The sequence below is a fragment of the Globicephala melas genome, chromosome X (assembly GCF_963455315.2).
Source record: "Globicephala melas chromosome X, mGloMel1.2, whole genome shotgun sequence".
In the NCBI taxonomy this organism is placed as follows: domain Eukaryota; kingdom Metazoa; phylum Chordata; class Mammalia; order Artiodactyla; family Delphinidae; genus Globicephala; species Globicephala melas.
Genome location: NC_083335.1, coordinates 10,982,115 through 11,007,348, shown reverse-complemented (window position 1 = coordinate 11,007,348; position 25,234 = coordinate 10,982,115). Strand labels below are relative to the sequence as shown.

Genomic DNA, 25,234 nt, shown 5'->3' with positions numbered 1-25,234 from the left:
TTAGTGGACTCCAGGTTATTTTGGCCTCCCTAGCCCATGCTCCTAGAAAACGAAGGCATCTTTGTGGAAAACTGACAGCGTTCCAGCATGGCATTCTGGTAGCCTTGCAGGGACAAGGGAGCCCATGTCTAAGTGTGAACTTAGCAAGTAAGCTTTGTGTGTTACAAGAGGTTATCACTGCTGTCGCTGCCCCTAGTCCCTGCTGCCGGGATGAGGACAGCTCAGAGAAAAATTAAGCAGTGTGTGCTCCCTACCATGTTACCCTGTGGGTGATGGTGATGAAAGGGACACCGTGTCCCCATGGACAGGAGGAAGAGAAGAGGCAATCTGATAACAAACTTAGCAGGTTTGAGGAGACACAGGGCTGGGTAGACCAGAGCCAGACTCTGACATGGCAGAATATCTGTGCCTACAGTGACAAGGTCCAGGTTCCTGAATTCCTTAGGTGAGATTAGGAAGAGGAAAAAGTGACTTTATCATGATCTCTAACCAAGAGAGTATTCTCTGCAGAGCTGCTCTATGGAGATTCAGTCTTGTGCTTATCCTGCCCAAGATTCTGTCTGTGACTTGGTCAACCAAAGACAGTTTTAGAAAGGCATAGTTGCCTCTTTGATATCAATCTGTTAACAGTACTTAGCTAAACTCAACTTCCTGATAAAGCATGTCCCCTGAAGAAGGATTGGGTCATGTCTCCTGAACAGTGTGCTTTCCGTTAACAATTCTTTACGGTTCTGTCATTCAGAATTCATCTGTATATTTTCAGCCTCTACTACCTTTTGCGGTAATGAGTTTCACACTGTCAGTCTCCACTGAATGAGTCTCCCATCTTTTGAGAATGAGTCTTAATTGAGTATAGTGATCGTCTATTTTAGGAAAAGTGAGCACAAAGAACAGGGATGTCCCTAGCATGCCTACATCAGTTGAGATGTTTATTGAGGGAGAGGAGTCCTAAATCTTCCTCCTCAGAGATGCCAGAGGTGGTATTGTGTTTAAGAACAAAAAAAGGCATCTTATGCCTCTTGCAATAACAAGAGGCTAGTGAATTCAGGGTAATGAGGGAGATGTGTCTGGAATGGAGCAAGGAGGAGGCAAGAACCTTATGATAATGATTAGATAAGGCCAGTTCAAGGAGGGCCTCGGAATACTGGCCTGAGGAGTGGGGGGCTTAATATAATAGGCAGCAGGGAACTATTCTAAGTTCTTGATCAGGAGGATATTATAATTGAAATTTTTTATATTATAATTGAAATGTGAAATTTATTATTATAACTGAAATTTGGCAACTACTTAGCAGGTTTGCCTGGATAGAGATTTTGGCCTTCCTCAGTGAGAGGATGGCTCATTGCCTCACAATTGAAAAGGTCCCTGTTTGGTTAATTTTCCCCACTGCTCCTGGAGCAAAACAGGGTTATGCATTTTCCTTTGACCTTCACATAGCAGTAAATCTGGAGGGTGATATTAAATTATGTTTTTAGTGTCCAAGGAAACTTTTTCCCTCGTAGCAGACTCTGAGTGTCATCAGAAGAATGTTGAACCAGTCTTATGGGTGGTTGTACGTGTTTACTGTGCTCTAGAGGTAGGTCATATGTAAAAGGACAGACAGCCATCCATATCAGGGAGGACTTATAGCAAAGGCTTATTTCTATTATCTGGGATCAAGGGCCATTATGGGGCTCCAACCCTTGGGCCATTCCTGCCGTTCCAAGCACAGCTCTTCCTTAAAGCCAACCTTAATGGCTGCTATGGGAGCAGTTTCAAGCAGCCATCAGCTTCCCAAGAGAGCTCTTCTCTGACCACTTACAGTCCTTAGAGTCTGACTCACCATGTGAACACTTGATTATTGGTCTTATCTTATTTAGCTGTTTCATATGTTAGTTATGTTTTCCTCAACAAAATTAACTCCCATTTCTCTTGCTCTTCATTTGTTAGACCCATAAATACTTGTTGGCTGATTGATTGCATTGATAAAAGGACAACAACAAAAAGCATAGCAAGAAAGCTATTAGGGAGACTTTGAAGCAGAGTATAGAACAGTAGTCCACACTGCCAGTCTGTGAGGCAGCCCTGCCATGGAATCTGTCTGGTTTCTTACCAGCTCCCCTCATGAATCTCTTTTGAGTTTTTTTGTGTGAATTGAAGTCTGTGTCATTATCATTGTCCCTCCAATGAACGCTAGTGTGCTAGGGATGGGGGATGGGACATGACACACCAGCTCAGCCTGGCACTGCTGGTTACTGCTGGTCAGTACCACCATGTGGGAGTCCTGTCGTCTAGTCCAGCTATGGAAGCCTGAGGCCAATCGAGAGGTTGGTAGAGGATGGCTTAAAATGATGATGTCTCTTCAGGTGGCAGAAATGAAGACTTAGTGGGCACATGGTTGCATTTATAAGATTCACAAGGGAGAAAAGCAACTTCTAACCCCGTGGTACTCTGAAGACAAAGGAGAGTTCTGTGTCAAGAAGTGTATGGATATCATTATTCGTATCGATATAGATGGAAACTACTACGGGGTTTCAAAAACAGCTTATATTTGTGGATGACAGATCCGTGTTTCACTCGGACAAATTAGTGATGTTTGAGGGTACTCCTGACTTTTGAGGTCGATACTGGGAATTACCCCCAAATCTTCACATAGCTTATTCCTATACAAGACAGATCTCTAGCTTACTGCAATTATGGGACTGACCTAGGTGGGTATTAAAGACAGACAGATGGGTTGTAGTTCACAGTGGTCTTAGCCGCTGGCTCTCTTATTTCTTCTTATTCGGGGTAGAAAGGCCTGCTGGTCCCACATCTGCCTTGCCAGCCACACCCACTCACTAGTGACAACTGGCTGCCAGTATCCTTGTCTCTGGAGAACAATACAATGGGCCTGTTGTGTACTTGTTGACATACAGAGTGGATTGTTTTAGCAGGTGCAGATGATAGTCTGTGTGGAGATTACAGAGACCTTTATCCTTAATGGCATAGTGTAATTGAAATCTAAGTTGTTCTTTGTCTGGTCAACAAGCAGGTGTTGAAATGGGACTTAGTTAAGCTTGGGTCTTCTGTGCATGGGGGCGACATTAGTATGTGTGTGTGTGGGGTGTGTGTGGGTGTGTGTGTGTTCTACCTTCTCTGTATCTTTTCCCTCTAATAAAACAGTTTAAACTCCCTTAGGTGGCCAATCAGATGGCTCTGATTTTTCTAAGGGTTTTCGTTGGAGACTATACACCCAGGGCAGTTTGAATCCTGGAGACGTCACTTCTTTGTTTTCAAGAGTGATTTTAGAGATGGGCAGTGATGAGGAAGATGGCTGTTTTCTGTCAGCATGGTAATTTCATTTGGCTTGTTTGTGAAATGGAGCCTCGTGATTCTCCTGTGTCCTTTTGGGTCCCTGATAAGTGGAGGTGACTTTTCTGAATTCACTTCTTAATTATCTGTACCAGTGAAGGGGAATAGTGGAAAAGAGGGTAATCCACAAGCGAGTGATATGGAAGGACCTTCATTACCCTGAACTCAGTTAGCCAGATCCTACCCTTGGCTTTTAGGAGAAGGAAAAAAATCTTACAAAAGCAAGCTAAGACCAAGGATTTTATTAAAAAACAAACGAGCAGGCAAGCAAACAAAAAGCCACAGAAATCATTTTGCAAGTTCACTCCGTATGTTCACCTTCATGGCAAACTGCTCAGTACAGTTGGTTTGAACTCCCCATGCAGTCGTGTGTGTGGCACGGAGGCAGGAGGAGGATCTCATGGGGATTGTTCCAAACCTGCAGCAAAGGTACAACCCAGGGTTAAACGTTTACTCTGAGTGGACAGCAGCTTGCTTAATCCCTGTGCAGATGAGATAAGCCTTTTTCCTTAGCTTACTTTCTTCACTCTGCCTCTGGTCCTTGCTCATCCACTTATAGTCTGCCTCCAAGAGAAGATGTCTATGTTGAAGGAGAAAATATGCCTCAGGAGGAGGAGAGTAAAAATAGGTCAGTGGTAACTCTAATTACGTATTCCCATTTATTTGGTTTGATACTCAGTTCAACTCGACAAGTATTTGTTGATAGCCTCTTTGTTCTCATACTTGTATTAGGCTCTGGGAGATAGAGAACCGTGATGATAATGTTAATAACTGACGTTTACTTAGCGTTTACTATGTGTCAAGGGCAGTTCTAAGCACTTTATTTCTATTCATGCATTTGAACCACACAACCACCCTATGAAATACTGTCATTATCATCCTCATTTCACAGATAAGGAGACTGAAGTTAACTCAGTTACCCAACTAGGAGCTGGTAGAGCCAGAATTCAAACCCAGGCATTCCCACTCCTAAAAGACAAGGTTCTTGCTCTTATGAAGTTCAGTTGGGGGAGATGAGGTCAACATAGTGAAAAACAGTGCAGTTTAGGATAGGCCTTTGGAAGAGCCAAGACCTCGCTAAATCCCAGATTCTTCAGCTATTATAGATGTAGTGTGAGAAGTGGATGCTGTAATGTGCCTAAAGAGCTTAGTGCATCTGGTGTGTTCTCAATAAATTGTGGCTGTGATGATGACAGTGACGGCATTGATGGCTTTGGATCTGAAAGACGAGTAGAGCTGGGATATCCAGAGAGAAAGAGGAATGACCTTCCAGGTGAATTATGGAAAGAGGGGAACAAACATGATGTTGAGAAGGGGTGCTAAGGAGATACAATTTTCTTATTCCCTTGCTTATGGTCACTAGTCATCTATTGGCTCAGCTCTTTGAGGAAGGAAGAGGAGTGAGTGGATGTTGCAGAGTCAGTCAGCAGCCCTGAAGCTTTTCACTGGCCTTCAAGCATGCTGGACATACCGTCTGTCTGACACTGGGACTCTGCTTCATGACTGGTCCTCATCTTTTCTTCCCCCTCCTTGAGCTCAGGCCTAACGCCAGATGAGTGGATATGAAAAGCTCTAGACATTCCCAGAGTGAGAGCAACCTATGGTGCTTACAATCCAGGTTCAGTTGGGTCCCTGACCTGAACAGGTACAGAGGAAATGTGACCCCCAGCAGGCTGATGGGAGGGACTGGGCTTGAGGGTAACGGAGGTTCCTTAGGCTATCTTCTGTATGTTATAGGTGGCATCGATCAGTTAAGTATTTGTTGAGCGCCTAGTATGTGCAGAACCAAATGTTAGGACTTTTCAGTAATTCGAGAGAAGTAAAAAATATGGTCCCTGCCCTTGAGGTACTGTAATTTTGTTGTGGAGATCAGATTGACATACTGGTAACAATTCCAGGTCAGTATAGGGTAGGAATAACTAGATGTTCAATTGCTTGCTTTCTTCAGATGCCGCTACCTGGCTGTCCAGCTGTCACCTGCCATCCCTGTGTTTGCTGCCATGCTCTTCCTTTTCTCCATGGCTACACTGTTGAGGACCAGCTTCAGTGATCCTGGAGTGATCCCTCGGGCCCTACCAGATGAAGCAGCTTTCATAGAAATGGAGATAGGTGAGTTTTCTAACCAGCTGGCAAGATATTGTACAGTGGGTGGCTTTGATTAGTAAGAGAATGGAATCATAATTGTAGTTGCAGACTAATAATCACTTCTAGCCTTTTCCCTCTGAGATCCTGAATCTGAGATCATTACTACCCTGTGAAGAATATGAACTTCATTCTTCCCTGTTCTGTGTTGCATTTTAGGAGGGATATCTTGCCAAGGTCCTGCTGCACTGTTCCCAAGAGGATTTTTCAAAAAACTTTTTGGGGGTTGTCAACTCATTTGATTTTTTTTGTATTTATTTAATTTATTTATTAATTTGGCTGTGTTGGGTGTTCGTTGCTGCTCTCAGGCTTTTCTCTAGTTGTGGTGAGCGGGGGCTACACTTCGTTGTGGTGCATAGGCTTCTCATTGCGGTGGCTTCTCTTGTTGCGGAGCACAGGCTCTAGGCGTGTGGGCTTCAGTAGTGTGGCACGTGGGCTCAGTAGTTGTGGCTCACGGGCTCTAGAGTGCATGCTCAGTAGTTGTGGCACGCAGACTTAGTTGCTCTGCGGCATGTAGGATCTTCCCGGACCAGGGCTTGAACCCGTGTTCCCTGCATTGGCAGGCAGATTCTTAACCACTGTACCACCAGGGAAGCCCAATTCATTTGATTTTTTTCAAATTTATTTATTTATTTATTTATATTTTTGGCTGTGTCGGGTCTTAGTTGCAGCACGCGGGATCTTTCGTTGCAGTGTGTGGGCTTCTTTCTAGTTGTGGCTCGTAGGTTTCTCTCTGGTTGTGGCACGCGGGCTTCTCTCTAGTCGTGGCATGTGGGCTCCAGAGCGTGTGGGCTCTGTAGTGTGGCACACAGGCTCCAGAGTGCACGGGCTCAGTAGTTGCAGCACGCGGGCTTAGTTGCCCCGCAGATGTGGGATCTTAGTTCCCCGACCAGGGATCAAACTTGCGTCCCCTTCATTGGACGGTGGATTCTTGACCACTGGACCACCAGGGAAGTCCCTCATTTGATTTTCTTGATGAAAACTATAAACCTCTTCATAAAAATATTCTTATATGCATCACATACATACAATTTTGGATATAATTTCAGGGATTCATAGATCTTTTGAAGCACATGAGTGGGTTTCTAACCAAGGATTCCTGCTTTAGGGGAACACACAAGATGAGAGGGGACAGGAACCATTGGGAATTATAGGAATGGTAAAGGAAGTAGTTACAGGCTAATCACAGTACAGTCTGCAGCTCAGGGTAGGGCTCTTTGGGACAGAAATGAAGAGCTACACTAACCAGGAGCCAGGGTGCCTTCATGAATTGAAGCAGAACTTCCCAGGAAGCTCCTGGGAGACTCCTGGGAGCTCACACTCCTGGGAGACTCCTGGAGCTCACACTGGGAAAGAAGGCTCTGATGCCAGTACTAGGAGGGACTGGAGCCCACCAGATCCAACAGTGGTGCCTACCTAAATTGTTCTCAAATCTGGTACCCAAGTAGCTAGAGTCAGCATCCAAGCCACGTAGAGTAGAAGAAAGGGACCCAGGACTTGTAAGACTAAAAGCTGTACCATTGGTGTACCAATCTGTGGTTAGCCTTTAGTTCTTTCAGGTGCTTTGTTGTTGTTGTTTGTTTGTTGGGATTTTAATATTTTATTGAATTAAAAAGACAGACACATTGGGGTTCTAATAGGTATTATATTTATATATTATTTTTGAGAGAATTTACACTTATATAATTATAAGTGTACACTTATATAATTATAATTATTTTCTTATCCCCAAGAAAATAGTACATCTTTCTGTATTTTTAGACTGAATTTTGTGCCCTTTAATAGAATTTTTATAGTTTTTTTTAACATAGTTTCTATACTTCTCATATTGAGTTTATTCCTGTTTATATGCATGCTATTGTCAAGGAAATATTTTCTCCCAGTTCTAGTTGGTTTCTTTTTTTTCCCCACAGTTTTATTGAGATATAATTGGCATATGACTTTGTGTAAGTTTAAGGTGTACAACGTTTTGATTTGATACTTTTTTAGGTTGCTTTGAAGGCTTCCAGCTTTTGTATTTCTTTTGTTTATTTAGCTGTGTTTATTTAGCTTCTTAGTGGATTTCTTTTTGAAAAATTTCAGCCTATTTTAGTTGCGGTAAGGGGACATAGATTTGTGCACATCTGAGCTCAAACTACTTAGGGGTGGGGAGAAGGTGGGAATTGTGGGAAGGAAATAGAGGCGAGGTGTGTTGGCGCAGCTGGAGTTGGGGGAGACCTGGACTAGTTAGGAGCAAGATAGGAAGGGACAGTTGTGAGTGTAGTCTTTTCTCTCTCTGGGTTAGTCTTTTGTCCTCCTCTTTCCATCACGTATAGAGAAACTGAAGGTCAAGGCAGTGCCTTGGCTTGATCTTGCCTCTCACAGCAGGCTGTTAGCAAGGTTAGCTCTGTTTTGCCAGATTGCTGGGCCCGGGGCCCAGGCTTAAGCTGTCAGGTTGTTACCTCTGCATTTAGCATGTTTCTCTCAATAGTAGAGTGCGTTCTTGAGTTCATACGTATGTTTATGTTAGCAAGTTTTTGTCAACTTACATTCAGCCCTGTACTGGGTATGCTGTGGGTAGGGTCTGGGTGGGGGAGAGAAGAAGACATGTGGTTGGTTCCCTTGCATCATAGCGCACCTCATGGGATGGGAGAGCCTTGAACTCTCTCCCAGGTGCCCTCATGTAAAGTACATGCAGAGGAATGTTAGGGTGGCATGCTGGTACTTATATCATCCTCTAATGAATAGCTATCCCCATTCTTTAAGACTTGTGTCACACTGTTATTGTTTGATTTCACAGCATCCACCCCACTCCGCTAAAAAAGGAAAAAAGTTCCATATGGCAGATATTTTTAAAATCAAAGTGAATTGAAAAAATATTCTGTTTTTAGAATTATCCTGCACAGCAAGGGTGCAATGAGACAGGCACTCTCATATGCTGCAGATGGGCGGGCATGCAAATTGATACAATCTGTCTGGGAAGCAGTTTCCCAATAAGTGATATGGGCTTTAAGGGTTCATACCCTTTGAGCCAGTAATTTCACTTCTCTCAGGATTAGCTAAAGGAAATAATCAGAGATTTACACAAATACTTGTAGAAGGATTTTTAATGAATCATTTTTTCTTTTTCCTAGCTATTTTAATGCCAGCAACTTCATATATTACTGCTCAGACTTCAACATGCTTTTCTTTTTTTCTTTATGTTTTAGAAATTAATTTTAACACATGAACATATTCTTGAGGAAGGGAGGAGGGGGTTGGGATTAGGGTGGAGATCAAAGGGGACTTAAGCTTTGTCTGTAATGTTTTAAGTTTTTGCATGCAGCATCATTTAAAAAGCAAAATACCAGAGGCAACTTAAATGCCCAATAACATGAATTGGTTAAATAAATTACAGTACATGCATATGATAGAAAATTGTATTGCCAATAATGATGTTTTCAGAAAAAAATTAACAACCATGGAAAAATGCTTACTGTATAACGTTAAGTGAAAAATACAGGGTATAAAATTGTATCTAAAATATAATCTCAAATTTAAAAAATCATGAATGTTTATTTATTTGTTAAGAGTAGAAGGAAAGGGACTTCTCTGGTGGCACAGTGGTTAAGAATCCGCCTGCCAATGCAGGGGACACGGGTTCGAGCCCTGGTCCGGGAAGATCCCACATGCCGTGGAGCAACAAAGCCCGTGCGCCACAACTACTGAGCCTGCGCTCTAGAGCCCGTGAGCCACAACTACTGAAGCCCACCCGACTAGAGCCTGTGCTCTGCAATGAGAGGCCACTGCAATGAGAAGCCCACACACTGCAACGAAGAGTAGCCCCTGCTCGCCGCAACTAGAGAAAGCCTGTGTGTAGCAATGAAGACCCAATGCAGCCAAAAATAAATAAATAAATAAGTTAAAATGTATTTAAAATAAAAAAGAGTAGAAGGAAATATACCAAAATGCATAAATATCCCTGAGTTGAGAGACCATCAGTGATTTTTTTGTCTTCTATTCATATTTTCTGTTTTTTCCAAATTTTTTACAATAAGCATGTATTACTCTTATTTTTAAATAATTGTTTTTCTGATTCTAAATATTACCAGTCTTTTTTCATGCATATATTTTACTTTTGCAAGGTAAAATGCTTCTTTTTAGTGTACAGTTTCATTTTTCAGTATGTTGTGAATATTTAAAATGTGTACATCATTTGAAATGGCTGCATAATATTCCATCCCATGCACGTATCATAATGTACTTAACCAACCTTCTATTATAATATTAAGGTTATTTTCAGTCTTTCACTATTAAAAGGGACTTCTGTGACAAATACCCTGTGTTACCATCTTTTGTACATCTCTTTGTAATTTTGATAAGTTCCTAGAAGTAGAATGGCTGGGTCAAAAGTATACACATTTAGGAGCTTCCCTGGTGGCGCAGTGGTTAAGGATCTGCCTGCCAATGCAGGGGACACGGGTTCGAGCCCTGGTCTGGGAAGATCCCACATGCTGCGGAGCAACTAAGCCCATGCGCCACAACTACTGAGCCTGTGCTCTAGAACCCGCGAGCCACAACTACTGAGCCCATGTGCCACAACTACTGAAACCTGCGCACCTAGCCCATGTTCCGCAACAAGAGAGGCCATCACAATGAGAAGCCCACACACTGCAATGAAGAGTGGCCTCCGCTTGCCGCCACTAGAGAAAGCCCGTGCGCAGCAACGAAGACCCAATTCAGCCAAAAATAAATTAATTAATTAATTTTTTAAAAAAGTAAGCACATTTAAAATTTTGGTAGTCACTGCCATATTGCTTACTGGTAATGTATAAAAATACCTTCTCCCTATCCTTGCCAACACTGGGTATTTTTATTCTTTTTTTTAACATCTTTATTGGAGTATAATTGCTTTACAATGATGTGTTAGTTTCTGCTTTATAACAAAGTGAATCAGCTATACATATACATCTATCCCCATATCTCCTCCCTCTTGCGTCTCCCTCCCTCCCACCCTCCCTATCCCACCCCTCTGGGTGGTCACAAAGCACCGAGCTGATCTCCCCGTGTTATGCGGCTGCTTCCCACTAGCTATCTATTTTACATTTGGTAGTGTATATATGTCCATGCCACTGTCTCACTTCGTCCCAGCTTACCCTTCCCCCTCCCCATGTCCTCAAGTCCATTCTCTATGTCTGCGTCTTTATTCCTGTCCTGCCCCTAGGTTCTTCTTTTTAATACTTGTTAATATAGAAGGTGGAAATGGTATCTTTATGTTAATTTATTTGATTATCAGTAAAGTTATATGTTTTCATTTCATATGTTTTTTAGCCATTTTTATTTCTTCTATTATGAATGTTTTTCTTTGTAATCAGCCAAAAAGCTTGAAGAAACACTTTTTTACGTGTACACAAAATAATTGCATGGCACTCAGTGGAATTTGGGGAGGATACTCTGTGATGTTGAGAGTCTAGTCTGGAAATGCCAGCCTGGCGGGGACAGTGGGCCTAGGGAACATTTGATTACTCCCATTGCTCTTGGAGAGGTGGTAAGGCTTTTGGTCTCAAATAATGGCTAGCAGTGGTGTTAACTGTCTTTACTGATCTACAGAAGCTACCAATGGTGCAGTACCCCAAGGCCAGCGACCACCCCCTCGTATCAAGAATTTCCAGATAAACAACCAGATTGTGAAGCTGAAATACTGTTATACATGCAAGATCTTCCGGCCTCCCCGGGCCTCTCATTGCAGCATCTGTGACAACTGTGTGGGTGAGTAAAACCAAAGAGATGTTGCCTGGGGAAAGGCTGAGTTGAAGAAGAGGGTCAGGGTGATTTTTCTCAGGAAAAATCAGTGGGGGTGAGAGGATAGATTTAGATAGGAAACAAGCTAGATTTTTAGTTAAGAAACTTAAGATGGGAAACAAGCTTCCGAACAATTGCAAATCAGCTGTACTTCTGTAGATCAAATCATAATTTAAATATCCTCTAGTTTAAAAAAAAAACCTCTTTGGTAAATAAAGAAATAAACTTTACCTGTTTTTCAAATCTAGATTTTCTTCTACTGGATCTGTTTCAAGTGGAACCCACCTTACGTAGGGGGAGGAGAATCCTAGTCCACTGGAGGGCAGCATCGGGGAAGGAAGGGCTAAATAAGAAGTGGTGTTCCCAGGAAGAAAAAAATTGCTAGCATTTATTGAATTCCTAATATATACTAGGCACTTGCTAAGTGCTTTCCCTTTCTCTCATTTAAGACTCATAAGAACTCCATAAGATAGGTATTATCCTCATTTTACAGATGAAGAAATAGATGAAGCACCTTTGTGTAGGTTCATATAATTAAATTAGTATGAGATGAAGCTGGAACAGCTCTGATTCCAAAACCCTCATTTGTTCTTTCTCTGCTTCTGCTGCAAGGGTGGGGGGTGTATGTGTGCATAATACAGAGATCTGTGCTTCTAGCTACATATATGTGACTTAGTTGTAATCACTGCCTAGTGTATGCTGAGCCCTGGGAAAGATCAAAAACAGGCAGTAAATACGTCTGTTGATAGGCAGATATGTGCAATTCCTTATATTATCAATAGGCATACTTCCAGCATTCTTTATATATGCCATGGAGCATGCCTGAGTACATTGCTTTCCTCTCATTAGCCAATTCTTTTTAGGTTAAGGTTGGGAAGATATATCTTACTTTATATGGTAAAAGCTATATGTAGATAGGATTTTTATAAATTGAAACTCATTTTAAATGAGCCAGGAAACTTGATATTTCAAGGAAGTGTGATGTGAAGGTTTTCAAAAAGTATTCCCTCTCCTTATTAATATTCTTAAACATAAAGAACTCATGCAAATTGATTTTTTAAAAAAGAAGCAATAACATTTCAGTAGAAATATGGACAGCAGATAAAACAGGAAATGCAATTACTTAGTTCACATGAAAAAAAGGTTCATCTCTACTAAAAAGCAAAGAAATAAAAATTAAAACAAGATCTTAAACCTAGAAATTTAGCAAGGAAAACCTGATAACGCTTAGCCCTACACTGGTAGGAGTGTAAATTGGAACAAACTTTTTGGAAGGCAACCTAATAAAATTCATGAAAACCTTAAAACATGTATACCCTTTGGTGCCAGTGACTTGCCTTCTAGGGATCTAACCCAAGAAAATAATTAGAGATGTGGTAAAGATTTAGGTATGGACATATTTACCTCCAGATTATTATAGTAATGAAAAATTGAAAAGAAACTAATTGTCCATCAGTAGATAAATGGTCAAATAAATTGTGGGACATAACATACAGTGGACTTCTATGGGTAAAGCTCATACCAGAAAGCTAAATGAAATAAAATAGAAGATAGGCTACATTTATAGTGTGATCTCAGTTACACATTTAAAAAAATATAAGTATGTATAAAGAATTATGCAAGGAAGTACCCTAGAACGTTTATTGTCTATTATCTATAGGTTGTGGGGTAATAAGGGATTTTGTTTCCTTCATTAGAAAAAAATTATTTTCAAGTTTTCTACAATGAGCATGTATTACTTGTATCAATATTATCAGAAAAAAGTGTGATTTATAATATATTGATGGTAAAAATATTGAATATATCTGTATAAATCTGCATTCTTCAGTGTTTTTTATGTGGCAGGTTTGCTTAAAGTAAGGCTATATCTTCCTTCCCTTTTCTGAAAAGATATAGCCCTTTAACTAGGAGATGCACCTGTTTTTACAGCCTTATTTTTTGACTGGTACACAGCTCACTGCGCTTTAAAAATGATATATTTTATTCTTTGTGCTTTTTTCATTCATTAAAATAATACATGTTGGGCTTCCCTGGTGGCGCAGTGGTTGGGAGTCCCCCTGCCGATGCAGGGGGCACGGGTTCGTGCCCCGGTTCGGGAGGATCCCACGTGCCGCGGAGCGGCTGGGCCCGTGAGCCATGGCCGCTGAGCCTGCGCGTCCGGAGCCTGTGCTCCGCAACGGGAGAGGCCACAACAGTGAGAGGCCCGCGTACCGCAAAAAAATAAAATAATAAAATAATAATAATACATGTTCATTGTAGAAAATATGGGAAGTACAGGTATTAATAAAACTTAATCCCAAACTCACTCTCCATTTTGCTGTATTTCCTTCTAGTCTTTCTCTTGTTTGTGAAATTGGATCATACTAGAGTTTTTAGTCCTGCCTTTGTCACTTACCATTATATCCTGAGCATTTTTCTACACCTTTAATAAATGTTTTTTGAATATATTATTTTAATGACTGCATAATCCATCATATGGCTATATTCTACTTTATTTAGGTGGTCTCATATCAGTAGATATTATTCACGATCCTGTTTTATTCATTATTATAAAACTGCAATCAAAATTATTAAATTTAAAAAAATTATTAAATTTAAGGATGTGGCGAAATTGGAACCTTCATACATTGCTGGTGGGAATGTAAAATGGTGCAGCTGCTGTGGAGAACATTTTGGCAGTTCTTCAGAAAGTTAACATAGAATTATATGACCCAGCAATTCCACTCTTGGGTATATACCTATATTACCCAGTGTGCTCGGGCTGCCAACAAAATACCACAGACTGAGTAGCTTAAATAACAGAAATTGAATTTCTCATAGTGCTGGAGGTTAGAAGTCCAAAATCACAGTGCCGACTGTGTTGATTTCTGGTGAGGCTTGCAGGTGGCCACCTTCTTGCCGTGTCCTCACATGGCCTTTTCTCTGTGCTCGTGCGCTTCTGGTATCTCTTCCTTTTCTTCTTATAAGGATACCAGTTGTATTGGATTAGGGCCCCACCCTTATGACCTTATTTAACTTTAGTTACCTCCTTAGAGGCCCTGTCTACAAATGCAGTCACACTGGGGTTAGGGCTTCAATGTATGAATTTTAGGGGGACACAGTTCTGTCCATAACAATACCAAAAAAGAACTGAAAACAGGAGCTCAAACGTGCTTGTACATCAGTGTTCACATCAGCACTGTTCATGAAAGCCAAAAGATGGAGACAATCCAAGCGGTGGTTTGGGGGTGATGAAAATTTTGGGAAATAGGTAGTTGTGATGGTTGTACAACATTGTGAATGTAATTAATGCCAGTGAATTTTACACTTAAAATTGGTTAAAATGGCAAATTGTATGTTTTATATATTTTACCACAATAAAAAAATTAATAAAAAAGTATTGAACTTAAATTTCTGTGCACATCTCTATTTCCTTATGAGAAATTATTAAAAATGGATTTATTCTGCCGAAGGGGTGTGAGCATTATTAAGGCTCTTGATACATACGGGCAAATTGCTTTCCAGAAAGGTTCTCTCAATTTGTACTTCCACAAACAGTATATTAGAGTGTATGTTTTCCCGTGTTCTCACTAGCACTGAATATTATTTTTTATATTCTTATTTTGATAGACAGAAAAGTATCTTATTGTTGTATTAGTATTGCGATGAGTTAGTGAATCTGAAAACGTTTAAATATATGTTTATATGGTATTTATTAACTGTTTTGCTTTTTGACTATTTTTGAAGGAGTATTTGTATTTTGTTATTGATTTGTAAGGACTTTTCATAGACTAAGTTACAAAATTCACATACTTTCTCGGGGTTTTTTTTCCTCTTTAATTTTCTTTATAGTATTTTTAACATCTATGAAATATTGTTTAAAGTGTATGGAGTCAAATCTATTTTTCTTTGTCATCTGTGGTTTTTTTCCATTACTTTTATGCTTAGAAAGTCCTTCTCCATACAGGAGACAAATGTTCACCTATTCTTTATGGTTATTTTAAGGTTTCACTTTGTTTTTACATTTAACTCTTTAATTCATCTGGAATTAATTTTGGTAAATAGTGTGAGGGAAAAAGATCTAACCTTATTTTCAACCAAGTAACCAATTGTCTCTGAGTTGTTGATGGAATGATACTTCCTTTCTCTACTGGTTTTGAAGCACTACCATTCTCAGACAGTAAATTTTTATATATTCTGTTTCTGGGTGATTTCCATTCCATTGAGCTATGCCACACCATTCCAGGTATGTAGGTTTATAATTTTTTACTAACTGGAGTTTAAGAAAAACCACGCTACTCATTTTTCAAAAGTCCCTTGGCTATTTACACCTATTTATTCTTCCTGTGCTTAGTAGACACACTTACTAAGACTTTTCTTTGGAAAAGCAAGGTCTCTGCTGTTAACTGACAGTGAGACAGATCACTTAACCCCTCAGTGTCTCAGTTTTCTCATCTGTAAAATGGAGAAAAGAATATCTTCTTTTGCCCAACTTCCAGGACGATTGTGGGGATCAAATGAGATGGCTGTGAAAACACTGTAAAAAATAAAAACCAGTGTTTTTTTTTTAATTTATTTTGGAAGGAAATAGGTGTTTTTGGTTTTATTTATTTATTTGAATTTTATTTATTTTTTTATACAGCAGGTTCTTATTAGTCATCCATTTTATACACATCAGTGTATACAAAACCAGTGTTTTTTACAGTTGAAATAGGCAGCGATCCTAGGGGTCTTGGACTTAGGTATTAAGTGGATGGCAGGGTTGTGCTTAGTTTTGGAGGTTTTGGCACTGGACTCTCTCTTTCTCCCACAGAGCGCTTCGACCATCACTGCCCCTGGGTGGGGAATTGTGTTGGAAAGAGGAACTACCGCTACTTCTACCTCTTCATCCTTTCTCTGTCCCTCCTCACGATCTATGTCTTTGCCTTCAACATCGTCTACGTGGCCCTCAGTGAGTATACAGGGCAGTGTATGTTGCTGGAGGGGTGGGTGGTGGGAGAAGACTTGAGGACAGCTTAGGAGAGTGGTTCCGTATCCTGGCGGGACTTTACCATTGCAAAGCCACCTTAGGACCAGTTAGAAGTGTGCACTACTATCTGCTTCTGAACAGAGCTCCAAACCTCAGCTCACATCAATTAGGATTTACCGAGTGTGTTGGTCTTCTCAGTGGCCCTCTGCTGGAGACCAGCACCATAATTACTGGTCTGTACCTAGAGTACTGGGCATTTCTGAGGTGATCCCAAAGGTTGGGGATGTATTTTTGCCTGTATGTGTCACCTCTTTTGCCTCATAAGACCTGCCCTTGTGTCAGGTGGTAGAAGGGGTTACACCAGAGAAATGTCTTTTAGTGGCTCATGGTCTACTTTGGGAGATAGAAAATATACACCTGTGTGTGTGTGTGTGCGCGCGCGCGTGTGCACATGCACACATACACACACATAAAACAGCCCAAGGGCAGATGGGATGAGGAGTTAAAGGAGTGGTCTTAATCCAGGCAGCTTCCTGGGGAGAGATGAGTCCTGAGCTGGATTTTGAGCAGTGAAGAGATATGGATTGATGAAGAGAGAGGATTTTTCTTGGATATTTCTGATTTCTTTCATCTGTGAATGAATTTCCCGCTCCATGGCCATAGCTGGAGGCTAGGGAAAAGGGAGGGGAGCCAGATGCTTGGCTTGTGGCCGACTCTCTAGTCCAGTGTTGGGTCCTGTATTGAGAAGGTGGACCCTTTAGTCAAGAGAGTACCAGCTTGGAGGTGTGAGTCCCTTGCCTGAATGAGGGCTTATCTCTTGCCGGCTTGTAACAAGGGATAGGGAGGGAAGAAAGTGAGTAGGCACTAGGGTATGTGTGTATTTTTTACTAAAGTTACTAATCTTTCTCTCTACTCCTCCTCCCAATTTCACAGAATCCTTGAAAATTGGCTTCCTGGAGACATTGAAAGAAACTCCTGGAACATATCCTCCCCTGGCAGGATGTCCCCGTGAAGCCCTCTTAAACTACTTTTCAGCATGCTTTCTGTCTGCAGTTCTCCACCATCTCATTTTTCAGACATCAGAGAGTGCCAACGTCTAAAATTTTTAAATGTAGCCTTAGTGGTAGCAACTAGAATGGAGGATGGCCAGGGCTTAAAGGGAGGTCTTTCCTTCAACTTTGTCTCCACTGCCTCCCTCCCAAGTCCTTCTGATCCCAGGCTCAGCCCTGCATTCTCTAGTGGGCTATACTTTGCTCTCAATAGACCTCTTGCATCACTTACTAGAAGTCCCACCTTCCTGTTACAGCTAAGCTTATTTTGTACAGAAGTTACATTTCTGAAAAGGAGATTCAGATGGGATTTCTAGAAATCACATTCTGGTTTCTTTCCCACCAGTTGTTTCATCTATAAAGTTTATTTTTTGATGTGTTTTCCATTGGCAGTGATGGCCAACGTTGTTTAGCTTTGGACCCCTCCTAAATGTCCCCTTCGAAGAGCCAATGATGAATAAACAGACAAACACCTAAATAGACTAGATCTGTTAGAGAGCTACTTGTAGTGGATAAACAGGCATCCTTTACTTTTCATGAGGGATATAGCCAGCAAGTTTAGAATTCACCCGTTGTTATGTATGGATATATATTTGTGGTATATGTTCCAAGGGGTAAAGATGGTGTGACTGGTGTCATGAGTATGGGCTGCGGCATCAAGTTCCGTGGTGTGGCTTCTTCAATATTCCTTAACCAACACCTCACTGTTCTAGAAGTACTCATTTGCTTCTTCACACTCTGGTCCGTCGTGGGACTGACTGGATTCCACACTTTCCTTGTGGCTCTCAACCAGACAACCAATGAAGATGTGAGTCAACTTTTCCTCTCCTCATTACATATTCTTCTATCAAAAGCCTATTCTCTAATTACCTGCTGGAGAACTGAGTCTCCAGGGCCTGGGAGGTTGAGGCAGGCAGAAAGCCAGGTGTGGGAGATTGTTAAACCAGGTGTGTAGAAGAAAAAGCAGACTGCTTTGTTTGGAGCTGAATGCCTGTAGGGAATTAGGAAGAAGAGATTGAATATGGTTGGGTGAGCACAAGGTCTTTAGCTGTTCATAGGTCCTTAAAAGCTAACTGGTGCCTCTGGGTTTGGAATGGAGAGGGACAGTTGCATTGAATAAGTCCTTGCTTTTAAAAAGTTACCGATTGGGACGTCCCTGGTGGCGCAGTGGTTAAGAATCCGCCTGCCAATGCAGGGGACACCGGTTCGAGCCCTGGTCTGGGAAGATCCCACATGCTGCGGAGCAACGAAGCCCGTGCGCCACAACAACTGAGCCTGCGCTCTAGAGCCCGTGAGCCACAACTACTGAGCCTGCGTGCCGCAGCTACTGAAGCCTGCACGCCTAGAGCCCGTGCTCCGCAACAAGAGAAGCCACTGCAATGAGAAGCCCGCGCACCGCAACAGAGTGGCCCCTGCTCGCCGCAACTAGAGAAAGCCCGCGTGCAGCAACGAAGACCCAGTGTAGCCTAAAATAAATAAATTAATGAATTAAAAACAAAAATTTACCGATTAATCCATATTCATTGTAGAAAATCAGGAAGTACAGATGAGTAAAAAATAGCAAATAAGTCCCTGTAATTTTACCTCCTAGGCATCACCATTGTTAATGGTATGATCTATAGTCTTCTAGACTTGTCTAGACTTGTTCTCACGTTTGTTTATGTGAATATATTATGTATTTTTAAATGGAAATAATACATAACGCTCAGGTATCTGCTTTTTTACTCTATTGTGAATATTTTTCCGTGGCTATGCATGTATTTCTCTTTTTTTTTTCTGTTGTGGTAAAAGACACATAAAATGCACCATCTTTTTTTTTTTTTTGGCTGCGCTGAGTCTTCGTTGCTGCGCACAGGCTTTCTCTAGTTGCGGTGAGCAGGGGCTGCTCTTCGTTGCAGTGCGTGGGCTTCTCATTGCGGTGGCTTCTCTTATTGCGGAGCACGGGCACTAGGCGCGTGGGCTCAGTATCTGTGGCACAGGGGCTTAGTTGCTTCGTGGCATGTGGGATCTTCCTGGACCAGGGCTCGAACCCGTGTCCCCTGCAGTGGCAGGCGGATTCTTAACCACTGGACCACCAGGGAAGTCCTTAAAATGTACCATCTTAAACCATTTTTTAAGTTTACAATTCAGTGGTATTAGTACATTCACATTGTTGTGCAACCATCACCACCATCCATCTCCAGAACTTTTTCATCTTCCTGTGCTGCATGTATTTCTTCAACATAATGTTTAAGCCTTGGCTTTTATCTTGCAGATCAAAGGCTCATGGACAGGGAAGAATCGTGTCCAGAATCCCTATAGCCATGGCAATATTGTGAAGAACTGCTGTGAAGTGCTGTGTGGCCCCTTGCCCCCCAGGTACTCAGAGGACTAGAAGATCCTGGAACTCTTGGGACAAGCAGTTTGACCTGATCCTGTCACCTGGTGTGATGCATTCTTCTGAACATGGCCTCTTCGTGTCAAAAGAGGTCTTCCCAGGGATTGTCCCTTGGTGCCATATCTACATGGACCATAGGCCATGGGCTGGTTGTTTTGAAGGGATGACCTTTCATTCTTATTTTATCTGTTTGTTCCCTTGTTAATGTGGTATCCCCTGGTTTGTGGAAGAAAAAGTGAATGGAAGGTAGGAGATGTGTGCTAGGATCAGACTAGACTGCCAAAGGGCAGGTTTATATTTTCCAGCACACACAGGAAGATTCAGTGGGGTGGGTGGGTGGAGAGGTGGATGCAAAGTGCTTTGTTAACTCTCCTGTCTCCTTCAGTGTGCTGGATCGAAGGGGTATTTTGCCACTGGAGGAAAGTGGAAGTCGACCTCCCAGTACTCAAGAGGCCAGTACCAGCCTCTTGCCTCAGAGCCCAGTAAGTGTTCCTGACTTTTTAAGGCTTTTAGACTTTAAGACTGAGTTGGGGGTAGAGGGTGTAGACTAAATTTACACCTTAGAGATATAATTAGGCAATTTTGTGTCCAGTCACTCCAGCTTCCCTGTCTCTGCTTCTGCCCTGACATTGCCTTAAGATCTTTGTGCCCTTGACATAGATTGAGATCTAGTCATTTCTTCAACATTCTGTGCCAGCCAATGTGCTAGGTGCTAGGGATACACCAGTGAACAAGTCACATAATGCGTCTGCTCTTATGGAGCTCATTGTCTAGTGGGGATGAGAGAAAACAGGTTATTAGTCCGTGTAGTGAAAAGTGCCTTGATGAGGGAAGCATAAAATGCTATAGGAGCAATGACAGGGGTCAGGAGGGTGGGTTGGAGTTAGTGGTGTGGTTACCTTGGTAGAAGGAGGCTTCCTCACTGGAATATGCAGATGTGGAAACTCTCCGAGCTATACTGATCACATATGCTTTAATAAAGTATGTTCCTAAAATTATTAGTTGAACTTTCTTTTTTTTGTAATAGCTCTGTTGAGATATAATTCAGATACCATAAAATACCTGTTTAAAATGTAGGATTCACTGGTTTGTAATATGTTCACAGAACTGTGCTATCATCACAACAATCCATTTTAAAACATTTTCATTGCCCCCCCAAAAAACCCCTGTACCCATTAGCAGTCATTCTCCCTTTCCCCCCAGTTCCCTCAGCCCCATCCCTAGGGAACTATTAATCTACTTTCTTTTGCTGTAGGCTTCTTCTGTACATTTCATAAAAATAGAATCATATTATATGTGGTCTTTTGTGACTGGCTTCTTTGATTTAGCCTTGTATTTTCAAGGTTCATCTATGTTGTAGCATGTAGCAGTACTTCTTTCCTTTATACGGTTGAATAATATTCTGTTATATAGATAGACTACATTTTATTTATCCATTCATCAATTGGTAGACATTTAGGTTGTTTCCACCTTTTGGTTATTATGAATAATGCTGTAATGAACATGTGTATGCAAGTTTTTTTTTTTTGACACAACTCAATTCAGATTTTTTTTAGCAGATATTCATTTTTAATTATTTATTTATTTTTGGCTGTGTTGGGTCTTCGTTTCTGTGCGAGGGCTTTCTCCAGTTGTGGCAAGCGGGGGCCACTCTTCATCGCGGTGCGCGGGCCTCTCACTATCGTGGCCACTCTTGTTGCGGAGCACAGGCTCCAGACGCACAGGCTCAGTGGCCATGGCTCACAGGCCCAGCCGCTCCGCGGCATGTGGGATCTTCCCGGACCGGGGCACGAACCCGTGTCCCCTGCATCGGCAGGCGGACTCTCAACCATTGCGCCACCAGGGAAGCCCAGTTGGTTTTTTTGTATATTGATTCTGTATCCTGAAACCTTGCTAAACTTCTTTTATTAGTTCTAATAGATTTTTAGTAGACTTGAACGTTCTTTTAAAATCAAATTCTCCTGGAATTCCCTGGCGGTCCAGTGGTGAGGACTTAGCACTTTCACTGCCATGGGCCGGGGTTCAATCCCTGGTTGGGGAACTAAGATCCCACAAGCCACGCAGCGCGGCCAAAAAAAAGAAATCGAATCCTACCTTAGATGAATGCTATTTGTAAGTTAGATAATTGTTCTCTACTTTGCCTTTCTTAAATTTTTAATTTTCTTTTTTGAAGTATAGCAAACTCATGTTTATATATCATTATCATCATTTTGAATATTGTTTTTCTGATGAGTCTGATCTTAAATCATTACAGTACAGGTTAGTGATTCTCAGTTGAATGTGGGGAAGGGTGGTATTTTAGAATCACTCAGGAGGCATTTTCAAACCAGATATACCATCTGAAGATTCTACCACCCCACCCTCTTTGGTTTAGAATCACTGTTCTAGGGAGGTATGTGTTAGGGCCGAAAGAAGATTGAGAACCACCATGTCAGGCCTTGTTAGACAAATATGTTATAACATTGTGTTGTGAAGGAGGGAAGGTGGTCTGTGTAATTATTTGTGATCCCTTTTATTATTATCATGCATAGTAATAGAAATATCTGTCCACAACAGACAGTTAAGAATAGAACTCAAATAAACTTCAATTGCCTTCTGCTGAGAAGACGACAGTCTAGTCTTGGTTCTGAGTTTGGTGTTGGTGGCGGCATATCTGTAGCGTCAGTGTGGTTGATGGGTTCAGAGGAAGAGTTCAGTGTCTGTGGGTTATCTCCATTTGTATTTTGAGGGAGAGCTTTGTATTGAATTTGATATCTTTTCCTTCTCAGGCTCCAACAGACCATCTAAGCTCCGATGAGATGCCGGAGGACACCAGCACTCCTGAAGAGATGCCACCCCCAGAGCCCCCAGAGCCCTCACAGGAGGCCACTGAAGCTGAGAAGTAGCCTATCTATGAAAGAGACTTTTGTTGTGTCTGATTAGGGCTGTGAGAGATTTAATGGGAGAAGATAACCTGAGACAGAGAGCAAGTAAGCTGTTCCTATTACTGTTTTTCTTTGGTCTTTATTCACCCAGTTGTAAACTGGCATTTTCTTGCTGCAAGCTTTTTTAAATTTCTGGACTCCAAGCAGTTGCAGAAGATGTCAGTCACCTCTGGTAACTGGACAAATGGGTCCCTTGGGCCCTGGCACTGGTTTTCCATGGCCTCAGCCACAGAGGCCCCTTGGACTCCCCTCTCTTCCCAGATCCCAGCTCTCCTGCTTGGGGTCACTGGCCCAATTCTGGGGTAAAGGTTCCTGAGACTGACTCAGATCCTCTCAAGCTGCTGTGCATCATGAGTCCAGGGGCAGTCACAGAGAACTCTGGCCAGGGAATTCTAACTGGATTCTTGAGGCCTTCAGAATGGAGGGGGATGGAGAGTGGGCTTGGAAGATTCTTCTGGCTACAAAGTGCCAACATTGCCAGCAAATCCTTTCAGGAATGGGGTAGGCAGTTTCCACTTGTATTTATTCGTGCAGCTTCTCCTTTGTCCCCTGTCCACTCTCTAACACCCAAGCCCCACGCTTTTCCAGTGAGATATATGTAAGTAATTGCAGTATAGATAACAATTCACATTTCTCGTAGACTACCCAGAAACTTTTTAATACCTGTGCCGTTCTCAATAAGAACTTATGAGATGCCAACGGCACGGCCCCTCGCACTCTCTGTCTCATGTCTCTTCCTCTCTCATTAGCCCCTTTTAATTTGTTTTCCTTTTGACTCTTGTTCCCGTTGGGAGCAGGAACGGCAGTAATAAAAGTCTGCACTTTGGTGGTTCCTTTTCCTCAGAGGAAGCCCGAGTGCTCACTTAAACACTACCCCCTCAGACTCCCTGTGTGAGGCCTGCAGAGGCCCTGTATGCACAAATGGGGAAACTAAGGCACAGAGAGGCTCTCCTCTCCTCTCCCCCTATGTCCCCTCAAAAAAGAAAAAAAAAAGAAAAAAAAGGATAACCAGTACTTCCATTAGGCCTCGGCTGAGTGAGGAGGGAAAGCCCCGCACTGCTGCCCTCCTGGGGGACCCACTCCAAGGCCTTGGCCCACCGCGGGCTTGGTAACCACACCGGGGGCTTCCTCCAGGCCCCGCTCTTCCAGCACTTCCACCGGCAGAGTCCCAGAGCCGCTTCACCCTGGGGGTGGGCTGTGGCCCCCAGTCAGCTCTACTCAGGACCTGCTCTATTTCAGGGAAGAAGATTTATGTATTATATGTGGCTATATTTCCTAGAGCACCTGTGTTTTTCTAAGCCAGGGTCCTGTCTGGATGACTTCCGGGGAGGGGGGGAGTGTAAAGCAGAACTTTTAATCTATTTGAAGGCGATTAAACTGTGTCTAATGCAAGCTGCCTGCCTCCTCCTTCCCCCTTCCATTTCAAGAACCACCATGGGGGTGTGAATATCTTTGGGGGGTGGGGTGGGGGTGGGGGTTGAAGGGGGTGCTTGTTACTACACATACTTCCATTTTCCAGGGGGCCCTTGGGTTGGAGAGGTAGCTCCCAAACTCTCCATTGACCTATACTACATTCTGGGTTGAAGTTTACCGTATTCTTGACTATGAAAAGAGGCCTTTCAAGGCCATGAACAGTGTTAGAAAGATTGGGAGGGTCAGGGGTTATATTAAATTAAGAGAACAAGTTCTTTAATAGGATATTGTTTTTATGCAGATGGATGCTGTTAATTGCAGATGAGTCTTGGTTATTAAAGCAGGCTCCTCAGGGCCTCCCCTTGGAAATATTTTGTTAGTGATCTTTTACAAGTGATGGTATATATTTCTTTTTAAATGGTCTGTAATCAAGATCCCTTACCAGTTCTTGTCTCGCTCTTCCCAGTTAATCAGAAGTAATGAAAAAAAAAAAAAGAAGTAATGAAATTCGGCCGCTCCTAGCTTTTTCTCTATGTCTTCCTATTTTCTTGTAGCAGGATTTGAGTTTAGCAATCCTTAGAGAGACAGAGAGACAGACTGGGACTCTGACTGACTCAGATTCCGGTCCTATCTGCCTCTACTTTCTCATTCTTTTTCTGGCTCTCTCAGTTTTGTCCTTGTAGTTAGATTTTAGTTAGTTCAAAATAAGGCCAAGCCTGGAGAGTTGGGAAGATACTAGGTTTTTCCAGTTAACCTGCCACTCAGATGAACCCATTTTTAGTCAGTTCTCAACCCATCCTGTCTTAGCCCATCTCCTCTCTCCTCCCTCAACTTACCTCAGCCACTCTTCTGTTGACCCTTGTGTGAGTTAGAGAAGCTTTCTTTTTCTGAGGTCAAGGGTCAGAATGGAAACCCCTTATCATTAGTGTGAAATGATCTTTTTTTTTAAAAGCTTCTGCTTTTCCCTACTCCCTACCCTTGTTCTTTTCCTATATAAATCTTCTGCATTTAAGACCTTGGCCTGAAGATCTGTCCCGTTCATACCATGCACCGGCTGGGACTGTTCCTAGTCTGAGTTCTGATCAGAGGGGAGATTGAAGAATTGGTCCCTCCCAGGGGAATAGGCTTTAAATTGTTTGCTCTTTTCAATGGCTGACATTCTTTCCACCTCTCCCCTTCCTCCCCATTCCTTAAGTTTCCTATGCACCCCACTTCCCCAGACCAGGGTGGTTGGCACGGATCCAAAACCTCTGGGGGTTGGTGGAATTTGGCTCTTTGAGGCCTCTTT

General features: G+C 42.2%; 1 protein-coding gene across 1 annotated transcript in view; it reads left to right on the top strand.

Moving 5' to 3' along the window:
- ZDHHC9 (zinc finger DHHC-type palmitoyltransferase 9) overlaps window positions 1-23,925 on the top strand; it is a 29,517-nt gene extending 5,592 nt beyond the window's left edge. Inside the window, exons 2-9 of the mRNA XM_030844879.2 lie at window positions 5,282-5,442; window positions 11,044-11,202; window positions 16,028-16,165; window positions 17,117-17,165; window positions 17,938-18,040; window positions 19,487-19,590; window positions 19,995-20,091; window positions 22,378-23,925. Coding sequence (XP_030700739.1) covers window positions 5,282-5,442; window positions 11,044-11,202; window positions 16,028-16,165; window positions 17,117-17,165; window positions 17,938-18,040; window positions 19,487-19,590; window positions 19,995-20,091; window positions 22,378-22,494 — 928 coding nt within the window. The 3' untranslated portion in view covers window positions 22,495-23,925. The remainder of the gene's footprint in view (window positions 1-5,281; window positions 5,443-11,043; window positions 11,203-16,027; window positions 16,166-17,116; window positions 17,166-17,937; window positions 18,041-19,486; window positions 19,591-19,994; window positions 20,092-22,377) is intronic.
- Window positions 23,926-25,234: the final 1,309 nt, after the last annotated feature.